Genomic DNA, 15,346 nt, shown 5'->3' with positions numbered 1-15,346 from the left:
GGGCCGGAGGGAGGGACGCGGGGGTGTCTCGGCAGCTGGCGGGGGAGCCGCTGGGCCTAGGGCGGCCCGGCGGCGAAGGGGCGGCGCTGGGGTGAGCGGGGCGCGGGAGGTGGCGGAGAGAAGGCGGGCGAGGGAGCTGTCTGCCGCCCTCGCACATGCGCAGCGCGGCCCCGGGCCGCGCTATATAGCGGCTTGGCGCCGGCGCCAGCTGAGCAGCGCGGCCAGGGCGGCGGCGGCAGAGGTGCGCAGGGGTGGCAGGAGGGAGGGATAGGGGTCCCGCCGGTGGGGACAGGGGTTGGCTGTCGCGGTGGTGATGATACTGATCATGGTGATGGTTATGCTGGTGGTAGTAGTGGTTATGCTGCTGGTGGTGGTGGTTATGATGGCAGTAGTGGTGGCAGCGGTACCGGCAGACCCGGTGCTGGTGTGAGGGGCGCAGCGGCGGTGGGGTAGCGCGACACGGCGGTGAGGCAGGGCCCGCCCGCCCAGGCACCCTTTTGGAGGGAGAGCGGCTGAGGAGAGCCCGGGGGGGGTGGGTGTCCGCGAGCGGCCCCATCCGCCCCGCCGTGCCCTCCCGCCCGGGGCAGGGAAGCGCTGTGGGGGGCGAGGGCCTGGGCGGGTACGGCCGGCGGGATGAGGATGTCGGCGGGAGCCCGCCATCGCTTTTTTCCCCTATCCCATCCACCCCACCCTGTGTCCGCCCGGTGGCGGAGAGCCCCGTGGGGGCGGCGGGGGGCGGGCTGCCGGGTTTTGGAGGGAGACGGGCGCGGTGGGGGTGGGGAAGCCGGCCGAGCCGCTTGGCGGGCTGACCCCGATTGCCGGCCCGCGCCGCCCGCCCTCACCCCTCCCCGGCCCCGGCGGGTCCCGGCCCCGATTCTCCCCTCACCCCCGGCCATCAGGACAGGGGCTCAGCGAGGAGGGCGCCTGGTGGGGACACCACCCCCACCCCACGCCCCGCAGCCCCCGATCTCTGCGGTGCTCCGGCCCCAGCCCGCCCTGTGTGTGTGTGTCTCCCCCCCTTGTGTGGGGTCCCCCCCGAGGGAAGCTGTCGCGACTGAGGGGTGTCCCCGGCTGTGGGGCTGCCCTCCCCCTTCCCCCTTCCCCTTCAGGTTTTGGAGGGAGCCTCGCTCGCAGCAAGGCGGGAGCGCGGGGAAGTGGGGGGGGTGGGGGGTGGCGGCTGCGGTCCTGCCCTGCTCCCTGCCCCCCTCACGCGTCCCCTCAGCACCCCTCGGCCGGGGCGGGGAGGGGGGGCAGGCGGCGGCTCGGCCCCTTTTGGAGGGAGAGTGAGCGCGGGCAGCGGCAGTTACCCTCACACACGCCACCCCCCTCTCCCCCGCCGCCTGACCCCCTCTGCTCCCCGGGGCTGGCCGAGGCGTCCCCCCACCCCCGGCCCGGCCCAGCTCGGCGCGGTGCAGCGCAGGCCGCCGCCGCTTCCCCGCTCGCTGCAAATTGGCGCGGAACCGGCGCGGCGGGAGCGCGGGCGGCGGCGGGCGGCCCGGCACGGCTCGGCTGGGCTGGGGCCATCCCGGCAGGTGTGGGGGTAGAAATCGCCCCGGATGGAGCCGCTGTGCCTGTGTGGGTGCAGTATGTGGGGTGTAGGGGGGGGGGGGGAAATGGGGAGGTCACAGTTCCAGGGACCCCTCCACATCCTCTTGAATGGGAAATGTCCCTTTACAGATTCCACCCCTCGTCCACACCCCGGGCTAGCCTGAGCCAAACTGACTGCTGGCATGTGTGGGCATCCCTGTGTCACCCATTTCAGCAGTGAGACTCCCAGCAGGATGTGGAGTTGCCTGTGGTTACATGGCACAGCTGTCCCCTGCTCAGGCGTTCCTCACGCCAGTAAAATTCTTGTGCCCTTCTGTTTCAGTCGTGTCAACCATGCTGCTCTTTGTGATGCGTCTTATGATGCAAAGTACAGAACTTGGTCCTAACTTCTCGAGGATACCTTAACTGAGTTTGTTGTTCCTTTCGTCTAGGTAGAGATCTTACAACCCAAAGAAGATGTCAAGACGCAGGTAAACTGTTAGCACTGTAATACACCAAGCTTATCTGCATTCATCTAACAACTGCTCTCCTAATGTCTAATGTCATTTTGCTCTTTGCAGTAGCCGGTTGCAAGCCAAGCAACAGCAGCCGCTGTCATGTCAAGAAGAGTCTCCACAAGAACTGCAGGCACCAGAACATCTCCAGACCAGAAAAAGGAGAACAGCAGAGGTGACCAGCTTGGGCAACTTGAAAAGTTTAATAATATTGGTAGTTCCTCAGTGTGTTTGGATGGGAGAACCTTTACTCTGCTGAGTTAGAAAGTGGGGCAAGAGTAGCAACAGTTTGCTTTAGCTTTAGAAGCGCGTATGCTGGTCACTGTCAGTGTACTGATGTGTATCTCTCTTCTCAGCAGGAGATAAAGAAAAGAGAAGATGGGAAAATTGCTAAAAAACATCAATATGAGATTAAGGTAATTTAATCATGGTTACCGGTTCAAACTAGGTGAGGGAGTCCATCTGGTTTATGTTGGTGGGTGTGAAGTCATGCATTCCACACTATAAAATATTGAATAGGGGAAGTTTCTACCTTCAGATATTAAAAGCTGCGGGAGCTCTGCACCTTAGCATCTTTTCATAGGTTTTTGCTTTTTTATGTATGGCTTTATTGCAGACAAAGGGTCCTTCAATGTGGAACCTACTGCAGGGTAAGGTTAGGTGTAAAAATGGTAAAACCAGGTATTTCAGAATAATTCCACATTCAGAGCAGGTAAGGCCTAGAGGCAAGTCTAAACAAGATCATTGCACTTGCTTTAACTTAAGGTGTGGTTTCACAGCCATTTAGTTAAGAAGACTCACAACCATGTAGGCCCTCTTTACTTTCATTTAACAGTTCTTTTGATTATTTAGATCAATTTAGGAATCTGTTTTAACTAACACAGGCTACTCCTAAACCAAGTGAGGGGCTTTACGATTGTTTATTTTAAAGTGGGTTAGTAAAATAATGTAACTTTCTCTTGCAAACAATCTTGTTTGTAAAGCATATGAGACTAACAGCTATGGTGAAGCAAAATGCCTCTGATTGTGAAGTTGTCTTTGCAAACTTTGTGTAGGGAAAAATGCTGTGTAAGTATGTCAACTGTACTTGGGGTGAAACTGTGTGTCACAACTTACCTTTGCTGAAAGGGGGAAATCCTGCTCCCCTTTCTTTCCTTCCTCGATAGCTGGCCGTGTACTCCTTCCCCCTGCCTTGCTCCATTTTTGGTTCTCTTTAAATGAAGTGGTATACATGTTTAGCTTGCTAATTTGGCACTACAAATTAAGTTAATATTCTGCCGGGTTAGTGAGTTGAATCAACCCAGCAGAGAGTCTGACAAACATCAAAGCTGACAAACGAAGGAAGGGGTGGGATTTGGGCAGTGAAGATCACAGGAGACAAGAAGGAGCAGGATCTTCCTTTTCTCTTGGCTGTGTGCTGTTAAGATCAATTCTGCTGGAGTGTGTAACTTCACTCTTGGGGTACTTTAGTCTGGCTATGAATAGGTTTAAATATACTAAAGAAATCGTATGTAGTTTAGTTTGCAGAACAGCTATATAGGAAAAGTTTCTGTGTTCAGAGGAAGGTGTTGCCATTCTTTGGGAATGGGATCCCCCCTAACTCCACAGAGCATAATTCTTCTGTGTCACCATTTTGAAGGCTGTCAGCCATTACAGCATTGCATATGCTCCATGCATGTGATACCTCCTTACATGTATTGGTTATGTACAACCAAGTAAATATTAGTGAAACAAGTTACAAAGTTAACTAAAGTAATCTAGAATTCCTTCTCTGAAGCTTTCTGCATGAATAACTTTGGGCTCTTCTACTTTTGAGCCACTGCATCCCTTATTTGGCATTGGCAGACAGAGATAGTTCACAGCTGCTGCTTGCTCAGTGGGTATCTAGCTCTGGAGCCGAGATGGGTGGCTCCTCTCTGGAGTGCGTAATTGGAAGATAACAAGTTGCTGAATTTCCACTGAGGGACAGTAGAACCTCCACCCTCTCCTTTCTTTTCCCTCTGAGTAGATAAGTAGATAGGACCAGCAACCTAATGTCCTGTGTTTTAGTAGCAATGAGTACCTTTGCCTTATGTACCATAACTGAGCAGCTCAAGTAATGGATAGGTTATTTGTGGGTTTATAAACTAAAGACAGTTTTCTTCCTCAAAACTGAGTTTCCCAAACTTATCAAATTTGTTTATACATGTTCTGTCTTGACTGTGAAAGGCTTTATTGGCGTTTAATCTCTGTCTGTCTTGGTTTCAGTACTTGAATTGATGCTGGGGTCCAAGAAGACTAACATACATTACATATATTGTTGTTGTGACTGTAATCTACTTCTCACCTTTCTTGCTCTCACAGTAAAATCACCATTTAAAAGATCCTTTGTTTATATTGCAGAGTTGTTGGCCGCCCACGATAACAGGAGGCATCTCACCTTGCATAATTATTGAAACACCTCACAAAGAATCGGTAACCACTGACTTCTCCAGATTCAAAAAGTACAGATTCAGAAACCTCTTCATAAATCCATCACCTTTGCCAGAACTCAAGTAAGTTTACCAGATGCAGCAGTTGTTGATGCTTTATCAAATATGCTGAACTACTGTAGTAAAATCTCTTGTATTGTGTTTGTATAATAGTGGGTGGTACTCAACCCATACCTCTGCTTGTCTCCTCATCCCACAAACAGTCCCAATATAAAAAAAAAAAAAAAGAGAGGTTCTGGGTTGCTTTTTTTCCCCCAGTCTTACAAACGCACCAGACAGGTAACTTTTGCATTTCAGAGCTGTCCTTTTATAACTTAACACTGGAGATTCCTAAGTGGTTAAGGGGCGTGTAATGGTTAAACTAAACTTCTGGTGCTATTGGAACTGAGTGACCAAAAAATTCTAAGCAAAGTTTTCTTTGAGAACTTAAAAATGCACAAATATCCAAATAAACTTGTAGCAATATTGCTGTGCAGGTAGCTTGTTAATGCAATGCAGTGTGCTTGGTGCAGTCACAGTACTGGAAAGTTTCCCTTCTGCAGAGGGATAGATTAGCTGACTAAATTGGATTTTTCAATTTCTGAATTTCTTAGTCGTTCAGGTGTGTTAGATAAGTATCCTGGTTGCTGTTTGTGTTAGCCTGGTATTTAATGAAAGAGTTGCTAAATTTACTGCTATGCATTAGGGAAAACTTCTGCTGAGGTGAATGAGAAAAGAAGCGGAACACAAAGCATTACTTTAAGAGAACCTTTCTAGATACACCATGTTTTTATTTGTTCTGGCCAAAACTTGATCAGAACTGGGAGCTGCTGCATGGTGATGTTTTGCCTCAGAGCAAAGCAATACATCTCTTAACAGTCTCTTTCACTGAGTTTCAAACTCACCTGCACTTCCCTCTCAGTATTACTCCCAAGCCAGCATGCTGAGCTGTGCTTTAAAGAAGGGTATGCTCTTCTTTATACCTGGCAAATCACATCTTTATATGTGGTGGAAAGCTTAGTGCAAAGTAGATTTGTAAAAATAATAATATTAATTTAAAAAATATTATGAATGAGAGAATCTCTTGCACTCCTTTACCAAGTTCTAGGAAAATATTGGATCCCAAAGATACGTTCAGATACAGAATTCCATGCAAGGAGTTTAATCTTTGATGTTCACCTCTTGTCGATAGGTATCTGGTAAAGCTGAGCTCCACCCTTTCCAATTAGCTCAATAAGAGGATCATTTACTCTCTGCTACCTTCTTCATGCTTTTCTAACCACTGCAGGAAGATCATAATAGATCTTTCAATACCTGCCCACTTAAATGGGGAGACTCGTACTTCAAACAAGCAAATATCTCTCCAGCTTTTAACTTGGCAGCAGAATGGAATTGATCTGGGTCAGAATTTGTAGGTGATACCAGTGATCAGGTCTGTTTAATCTCTCTGCTTCTGCGCGGGGAAAGGTAAATATATAACTCCAAAAAAATTCAGTAGGAAATCAGCACTGCGTTGACTAACCAAGTCAATTCGTAATAACAATAATTACAAATTAAAAACAAGCCATATTAATGATATGGGCATCTTCTTCCCAAGTAGACTCGAATGCTAATAAATAATAAGTTAGCAATAAAAAAGAACTCAGTTTTTCTCACAGGGTACTCTTAGGGTAGGCTAGAAAAGGAAGAGATGGATGAGTGACTTTCAAACACTGTCTGTGAATGTTTTTCTCAAACTAAATGAGACAACTTCATGTATGTTTTGTTTCTTGGGGAGTGGGGTGTTCTTTTTTCTTTTTTTATGGGGAGGGTTTGGTTTATATCTTGCTCTCTGGACAGTCACCTAACTAGGCAAAACAGGAAACTGTTTGTGTGCGCAACTTTGGGATGCACACATTCAGTTTTATTGCCTGTTCTATAAGGCTGGACTTGCTGATGGTCTTGGCAAGCTGCTGTTGGGGTAATGTAACATGTTCAAAGTATACCTGCAGTTTTCTAATTACCATAGGGATCTTCCAGTATGTGGAATTATTTTATTTTTTTTTGTTCCTGAATATCTGTAAACAATAAATAATGTTTTTATTCTCCTTCTGTGAAGGTGTATATATAATTAACAATGCTTTGTGTAAATTTATTCCATAGCTGGGGAAATTCCAAAGACGTCTGGCTCAACATCCTGAAGAAGGAGAACAGATACGCTCATTGCAAACATTTCACATCGCTACATTCTAGTTTGCAACCTCACATGAGATCAATACTGTTAGACTGGCTCTTAGAGGTGTGTTCTTTTAGTTACTTTGTCATGTGTTATGCCTATGAAGTAGGCAGATAATAGCACAGCTTTTACATAAGAGATCTAATAACAAAATGTACTGTATGGTAAATGCTAAAACTAGTTTGCAACAAAAGGGTTACAAGTTACTGCTTTTGATCCTCTTTGTGAGCTGCATTCAGTCTTCCCTGGCAGGAGATGCTGAACCTTCCACACAGGGCAGCAAGCAACAGTACTGAATTTTTGCTGTTACCACACTTCTTTCCTGGGAAGGGGAGAAATCTAATTTTGAGACACTTAACTAATCTTTCTATAGCAATTTCAGTATGTGAAGCTCTAACTTTACATCTTAGGCTGTATCGAAGCTATGAGACAACTGCATCTGTATTGAGGCCTTTAATTGTCACCCTCTCCCTATCTATGTCAAGAGCCCTTAGATGTCAGCCCCTGACACTGTTTTCTGACTTGCTAGTGAATTTTTTTATTTCTGTCTTATGAAGTGAGCAAAAGAAAGTAGTGCATTAGTGGCTGACATCTGAAAGCTCTTGATATAGACAGGTTCTTGTCGGAAAACAATTACAAATAAATCATCCATATTTCAGTCTGATTGCTGTACTTCAGGGTATTCCAGTTGTCAAACAAAATGGAAGCTCTCAATCTTGGCAGCCTAGTGAAGGAGTATTAGTGTTGTAAACAGGGAGCTATGTTCTGGAGGCGTTTCCAAGAAATCTATATTAAGCATATTCAATCGCCACTGCCAAAAGCAATGTTCGACGCATGCAATCCATGCCCATCAGTAGAAGGGATCTAGCAGGTTTACTAGTTCTATATCGAGTACTCCGAGGAAGCACATGTTACAGTGGCACTCTTGCTGTCTTGGTGGAACGGTGCTAATAGCAGGGTATTTCAAGGGAAAAGAAAGGAGTGTGGGAGGTTTTGTGTATGTTGTTTGGTTTGTGTGTTTGCGTTTTGTTTTTTGGTTTTTTTTTTTTTTTTCTAAATACTGTCTGAGTATAAAAACTATTCCAGTTGTGCACTTCCCTACTTCCTTTAATGTGTAATTTACATACCACCATTAAGTTATGTTTTGTTGTTTTCTTTTGAAAATCTTGGAATCTTAGGAAATCATCCAGTTTCCCAACAAAAATGTCAACAAGGGCCTTGTTGTCCAGCTCAGAGGTTTCACATGCCACAGTGAATTAAAATCCCAGCAACTTTGAGAGTCCTCAAGTAGCTCCTAACATTGTCTTCTGTAATATCATAGCTGAGATACTATTTAACACGACCAAGCATTATTGCTTATGTTTGGGCAATACACTTTTATAGAAATTGTGTCATTTATTTATGGGTGGGCCTGGTCTATATGTTTTTAGATGTGAATCTTGTTTGGAACAATAGGTAATAATATCAGAGTAGCACATCAATTGGCAAATATTAGATCAGGTCTACAAGAATGAGCTGGGGTGTTACTGCCAACCGGTTGCATTTTTTGATGGTCAGGAAGGGTTTTAATTTGCACACAGACTTTCAACCTTATTTTAGGAAATAGCTAGTAGTAGTGAGATTTTATTCTGACTTTGTGTCCAAGTGATATAATGAAGCAGGGCAGAAAGCTTGGACTTGGGATTGATTTCTTGGATATTCTTTCCTGGTGGCTGCGCGTAGATTGTTAAGTAATTTATAGATATCTAACTAGTTTTTAGTTGTGGAAGGGATACAGAGTTGCAGATGAGCTGGAGTTGTGGTAGACCCACCCAAATTCAGTTCAAAAGGAAAAAAGTAGGCTCCTGCATAAGATCTCCAGGCCCGAGCAGTCTCCTTTCCGTTTTTGTTGAACTGGCATTTGAACTACTTTGATACAATGCAAGTATTAAAAGTTTTCCCTACCAGGGAAACCTGCAACTGTATGGAGCAGATGGCCATTCTTGCAGTTTTGTTCCTGCTTAGCGAGGCAGTTGGTGTGCCTGAGGGGCTGCAGGCAGCACTCCTGGCTTCCCAGCAGAGCCTTCTTGGGCAGGAGCTTCCAGGCTTATTTGGTGTAGAGCCAAAGACTTCAAATTTTTTTTAGTGGTTCTGCCCTGGGACAGACCTACTAGGAATACAGGGAAGATCTGCTCTGTGACTGCACAGAGTATTCTTTATCAAGGAAGTTATTTGGGTTTTTTTTCTGTTTTGTGGTTGGTTTTTCCCCCCCCCTCAATGAGGCTTTTTTCTTTCAGTGGGAAATCGTTTGTACTCATTTTTAGGAAAACTGGATGCTATTTAGATTGGAAAAGTTATACTTTGGAAGTATGTTAGTGCGTCATAGACAATCCGCCTTTAGGTGGGAGCATGGGAAATTCTTTTCCCAGTCCCATGCTAACCACTACATCCTAACACACCTAGGTATGTGATGGCTTGTGTGTGCAAAAGATAAAATTGTGCATATTGTGCTTTACTATTAAAGCTTGAACATGTCAATGTGTGTACATAAAGTGTTTTAACAGAAAACTGAAAGGTTTGTTGTTTTTTGTGTTTTGTTTTGTTTTTTTTTTTCCCCTGTTGTAGGTATGTGAGGTGTATGCACTCCACAGGGAAACCTTCTACCTAGCTCAAGACTTTTTTGATAGATTCATGTTGACACAAAAAAACATTAACAAGAGCATGCTTCAGCTCATAGGAATTACCTCATTATTCATTGCCTCCAAACTTGAGGTAAGAAGCTCTGTTACAGGGAGGATGATATTAAGTTTGGAATAACTAAAAAGACAGTGATAACATATTTATTTCTTCTGTCTGAATTTTTTGAACTTGGTGGTGTACATACAACACTGAAGGTCAGAAGGGGAAATTTTTTTTCCTCTTTCTTCAGCTGTGCATATGTCAATCTCTTGGAGTGTAGTCTTTGTCCTTCCTTTCCTCAGCAGCAGGGAAGGAGACCATATAAACTTAAAAGGTATGCAAATGTGTTAGGAGTAGTTTTGGTTTGTTTTGTCTCTTTCCAAATATACAGCAGTTGGCAAACAGTCTTGGGAATGGGTGTGGGACTTGAACAAAACCAAGCCCAGGTCTCAAACTGCCTGTACATCATGCTGATATCCCTACAAACCCATTTACCAGAGTTTTTTTTTTCTTTTAAAGGGCAGTGATGGTGAAACATTACATCGTGTGTTACATCTATGAGCAAAGAGAGATATATATAGTGCATGGTGGGCTAGGCTGAGAGGAAAATTTGGGATATTAAGTTTTTAAACTTGGAAACCCCCTGATCTAGCTGTTGTTCCTAAGGCCAAGGTAGTGCGCTACAAACGGTTTTCCTAAGGAAGTGTGTGGGGCTGTGGAGCCAGCTGGCAGAGAAGCACATCTGCTGGGACATTCTCTTAGTTACTAACACAGCTATAGGTGGCCCCAACTGGCATGGCTGGGTTGGCAAATTTCTTTGTTAACCATCTCTGTGCCATGGATTTTGCCAGCTACAGTGGCTGTGGGATTTTCTCTCATCTTTTTCTAGCTTTTTTTTTTTAAATCAATGAGACTACATTGGCACTAACTGACACTGTGCATAACAGCAAGCCTTTTCTAATACTGCAGTGTGCTGTACAAGAATTAGGATGGTGTATGTTTTTACATCAAATGGAATGGCTGAGTAGAAAGTGGTATAAATGAAAGGCTGTTCTGGTTCCTTGGTCAGCATCTATTTCCTCAAAAGCTAAAGAAGTTATGATAAATCTATCATGTTCTACAACAGATAACATATAACCTACTTAGTTTTGGTATCTCTTCATCCTGTAAGGTTCAAGTTGCTTCATATAATGAGGAAAACACTGTTCTAGTATAAGAAATGTTAATATTCCAATATGGACTAAAAAGTATTTGCCAGTATCTTCTCAAGCTTTGTTAGAATTGTAAGGCACTCTAATCTTTGCTTTTCCCCCTCCCTCCCTTTAAAGGAAATCTACGCTCCTAAAATACAGGAATTTGCTTACGTCACTGATGGTGCTTGCAGCGAAGATGACATTGTCAGAATGGAACTTATTATGTTAAAGGTAATAACTTTTCTGTGTTTGTAAGTGCTGGGTGAGACTGTCCAGCTGAGCCTTGTATTTTAGTATCATTTATCTGCTTAGAAAAGGAACATGTTTAGTATGTCCATCTTTCTGCAAAACAATGAAAGCTTCATTGTATGTGCAGCAGACCTCTAAAGCCCCGGGCTGGGGTGAAATCCCTGTCTCTTAGAAAAGGACAGGTTTCTCGTGCTTGTATGGAAGTAAAGGCTCTTACCAGGTACAGGCAAATCAGGTGGCTGTCGCTGTAACGTACTGCACTTGCCAGGGCCCTTTTGCTGTCTTGGAACAGGGACCAGGCAAAGAACTGACTGCTCAGTGCTCCTTATGCTAGAAAGGATCCATTCTTAGCATCACAGAACTCCTTATACATTTATACTTCATTAGTAGACACTAACTGCAGGTACAGGCAGTTAGCCTGAAAGCTCAGGGGACATACTCTTGATTTCCCAGCTTCTGAATGGGGAAGATACATAAGGTCCAACTGCAGAGGCACAGGAAAGGGGGTTGAGTTGGATACAGTTTTGTGCTGATTGTAACGCAGCCTGTTCAAAAAGTAGTGAGAATGCAATCTAAAACGAACATTTGTATTTGAAATTGTACATAGTTCTTCAGTGTCTTTTGAGGATCTGTGCAATAAGCTGAGCAAACTCAGAAGGGGAGGTGTGGGAAAAGAGATCAGAGTATAACACTGTCCTTGCGTGGTTTAAGGTGCTCAACTGTTTGTTTAATATTCACAGGCTTTAAAATGGGAACTCTGTCCAGTGACAATCATCTCTTGGCTGAACCTCTATCTTCAGGTGGATGCTCTGAAGGATATTCCTAAAGTGCTGCTACCTCAGTATTCTCAGGAAAAATTCATTCAGATAGCACAGGTAGGTAGTAAACTGTATTGGAAAATGCTTTTTGGCGTGATTGAAGCGCAACTGAACATCATGCCCCAAAAGCCATTGAAGAATGCTGCTTCTTGTTTCACCTCACCCATTGCTTTGTTAAGGACTGTGCAAGCTTGACTGCCAGAGAAATTCATCCTCAGTTTTGAGGAGAAGCACCCATGTGTTTCTTGTCTGCCTGCTCTCATAGATTTAAAATCTCTTCTGTACACTGGAACAATACAAATCCATCTTTTTTTTTTTTTTTTTTTTTTTAATCACTACAGTGCTCTGCAAATAGCAGGCAGTGGTAACAGCTCTGAGAGGAGGGTAGATAATTTAAGCCAGTTAACTGGCTTTAGCCGTGTTACCTATAACAGTGTTTCTGTGTATTTGCCTAGAAGGCAGTCTGGGAAGTGTTTTGACTATATTGAAACTACTGTGGTTCAGGTTTTTTATGGGCATGTGTTGTGTCCAACCTCAGAGAGGCTTACTGAAGAGCAGACATATCTAAGCCGCTGAGCTGCTAGATAGTATTTTAAGTTAAGAAAATACCTTCCTGAACCTCTGCTAAGAATTTAAAGGTGTATTTAAATTTGTGCAAGTAAAGGGTTTTGCATGTTACTGGTAAAAGTGCAAACTGGTTTGCATTGTAACTCTGTGAGACCAAATTTAACTGCAGGTGGTGCCAAAAATAAAATCGCTGTGTGCAATTGATTCTAAAAAGCAGAGGTGTGCTATAGAGCATGGACTGTAGGAGGGCTGCTGTGTGCCTAGCAGTTTCTGTGACAGGATTATACTAAAGTATCATCTTGTTAAAATTTGTAACTCTTATTTCCTCCACTCTTTATCTCCCCAGCTCTTAGACCTATGTATTCTGGATGTGAATTCTTTGGACTTCCAGTACAGAACACTAGCTGCTGCAGCGCTCTGCCACTATACCTCAATTGAAGTAGTTAAGAAAGCTTCAGGTAAGAAGCCTCTGTAAAGCTTGGTCTTGTTCGGCAAGGAATTCTGAAAGCTGTCATGCCTGAGGCTGCTAAGAGTGAATTGGTTTACCAGGCTGCCAAAGAGCAAAACCTCCGTGGACACTAATAGTTTGTTCTGTGGGGGGTTCCCCCTTCCCTCCCTCCCGCAGTTTTGCTTCTTTCCTACAACTATTTCTGATCTTACCAGAACTGGAAAGAGAAGGAAACACTTTCAGAAGCACAGTCTTAGCTAAGGAAACGAAGCGGACTTATCCTTCTCGCTTTTGGGCTAACACTGCTGCTCTATGACTTCCAGTTGTTTTGGGGATTGTTAGATATACATTATTTGGCTACTTTTTCTCCTAAAATGTCATCAGCCACCAGCCATTCTCAGCTGTCAGCAGCACTCAATTAACCTTTGTGCCAATACCTACAAGCCTATCCCTTACAAAGTGTGTGTGTGTGGGGGGGAAACCACTTAGCTAAGCTCAGCACTTTTGTGTTGCCTGAGGTACCATAAAGGACTGTGACAACAGTGTATGTTTTTATAATGTGAACCAAAATCTTGTGCTTGAGCTACTGAAGTCACTTCAGCCTCCCCTGGCCAACAACAGGAACCCTCATGGCCCCAGAGCTGCTTTGCTCAGGAGGCCTGTGCTCACCACCCTCCACCACACCACTTTTAAGTAACAAGCACAAGGAAATGCTGGGAGGATGTTTCTGAATCTTTATCTGCAGTATTATTTGTTATTTATAAATTTATGACTGTATTGGAACACTGTGCAACTCCTTCATGATTTCTAAATATCTTGCTGTGTTCTACCCTCTAGGCTTAGACTGGGACAGCATTTCAGAATGTGTAGAATGGATGGTTCCCTTTGTGAGTGTGGCCAAAAAAGTCCCTGTGAAGCTGAAGAACTTTAAGAAAGTTGCAGTAGAAGATCGACATAATATCCAAACACACACAAATTATTTGGACATGCTGGTAGGTGGTTTGTGGACTTGCAGTTTAGGCAGCTGAGAGTGCATTACACACGCCTCCTCTGGAGGCAGGGAAGGGTGGCCAAACACCTTCCTCCTCACACCTGGCCTGGCTCACCTCAACCAGTGTGGTCAGTGTGCCCAACTTTTTGTTTCTGGCTCCTGCTTGATGGTCTTATACTATAATACTTGCAGGCTGTAAGCAAAGACTTGGATTAGAAGTACTGGTGAAGTGTTTAAGAGATAATTACTTTGTTGTGTAATGCCATCTTGGTTTTTTATTTGGGATCCTAACTTTGAAGTACTTGAATTTTACCAGCAATGTGAGGAAGTACTGCTGAACAGTGCTAGTGTAACAAAAAAGTAGGACTCATCACAGGTATTAACTGTCATCTTCCTCCCCCAACACACAGGAAGAAGTTAACAGTGGAGTAGCATCTACTGCTCCAGGTCAGTTATCACCTGTGTCAACAGGAGGAATAATAACCCCTCCCAAAAGTACAGAGAAGAAATGAAATATGGACAACAGTTTCAGGAACAGGACTTGGTGCTTCAGAACAAGACCACACTAAAGGTGACTCATGCTCTTTACTGCTGTTCAAGACTCTGGCAGTAAAAGACACATCAAACAGCAGCAGATGGAAGCTGAGATCGGTGTCCTCCTATAGACTTGGTAAAGATTTAGACTGACCATCCCTCCGTGCTGTCGCAGGAGCCTGGACTGCTTTTGGTCCATTCTCAGATATGACTTAGTTCAACTCTGACCATTCCTAACTTATGAATTTCAAGAACTCTTTAAACCTAGCTGAGTGACAAAGTTTGCCCACTCCATGTACATGTCAAACTTGCTATAACTCGGGTTATCCATACAGGAGAACTTAGTGACAGCTTGTACATATTACCACTTCTTCACTTTTTTTTTCTTTTCTTGGTAAGGTCAAAGCTTAATGCCTGTCAGTTAGTCACCCATGAGCTCAGGTGCAGTATTACAGAGGCAGCGGGTAAGCAGTTTACTTTTCTGAAACCACTCTGCCCTTGCATTACAGTGTAGCCAGCCCTGTATCAAATTCTAGCTCCTGTGTGAGGCTGACAAATTTAAGGTGGCCCCTTTAGGGCTGCCATAAGCTTCAGTTCTAGTGTAGCACTGACCTCAGGTAAGATTACAAGCAAAGAAGAAGGTGCTGCTGAATTAACCTTAACTGGAAGAAGCACAGTCCTTGAAGGAAGGAGTTCTGTTTCATAAGATCAAGCCACTGACTGTCAACAAGAACAAATATGAGAACTGGAGAGGGTATGGCAAGAAGTGAGCCGCTGGTACTCTACAACCACTCATGTTATAGGAACAATATTTTTAACTGTGGAGCTGTAGTTTATCAGTGTTTATAAACAGCATTAACTACTGTGTTTTCCTTGGAGTATTCACTACCTCCGCCTATGAGGTGCTTCCCTCCTGTGATGAAGGGACAGTCTGGGGAAGGATGGGTATCAGTCCTCCCTCTTTCAAGGTGCTCCTGCCTGTGCCCCCTACCCAGGGACAAGGTGCTCATGCTGCACTAGAGCATCAGGTGCCACCCACAGCCACATTAAACTTGTGCTCTTAGTAAACTTGAATTCATGTCTTCTTCAAACAAGCCATTGTGCAGCTAGCTGCAGTTGCTTCCAGCCTTCTGTACAGTTTGTAAAAATAAGGGGTTTATTATAAGATTTCATCTATTTCT

At 44.5% G+C, this 15,346-nt stretch overlaps 1 protein-coding gene across 1 annotated transcript; it reads left to right on the top strand.

The window, feature by feature from the left end:
* Window positions 1–224: 224 nt before the first annotated feature.
* CCNE2 (cyclin E2) lies at window positions 225–15,300 on the top strand. Its single transcript, XM_082479399.1, has 12 exons — window positions 225–241; window positions 1,980–2,018; window positions 2,109–2,217; window positions 2,402–2,458; window positions 4,425–4,576; window positions 6,635–6,770; window positions 9,312–9,458; window positions 10,694–10,789; window positions 11,548–11,682; window positions 12,539–12,650; window positions 13,478–13,632; window positions 14,042–15,300. Exons 2-12 carry the CDS (start codon window positions 2,005–2,007, stop codon window positions 14,141–14,143), a joined length of 1,215 nt encoding a protein of 404 aa, XP_082335525.1. The 5' UTR covers window positions 225–241; window positions 1,980–2,004; the 3' UTR covers window positions 14,144–15,300.
* Window positions 15,301–15,346: the final 46 nt, after the last annotated feature.

Source organism: Vanellus vanellus (assembly GCF_965231255.1).
Source record: "Vanellus vanellus genome assembly, chromosome: 2".
NCBI classification, from domain to species: domain Eukaryota; kingdom Metazoa; phylum Chordata; class Aves; order Charadriiformes; family Charadriidae; genus Vanellus; species Vanellus vanellus.
This window is presented reverse-complemented; position numbering and strand designations above follow the sequence as displayed.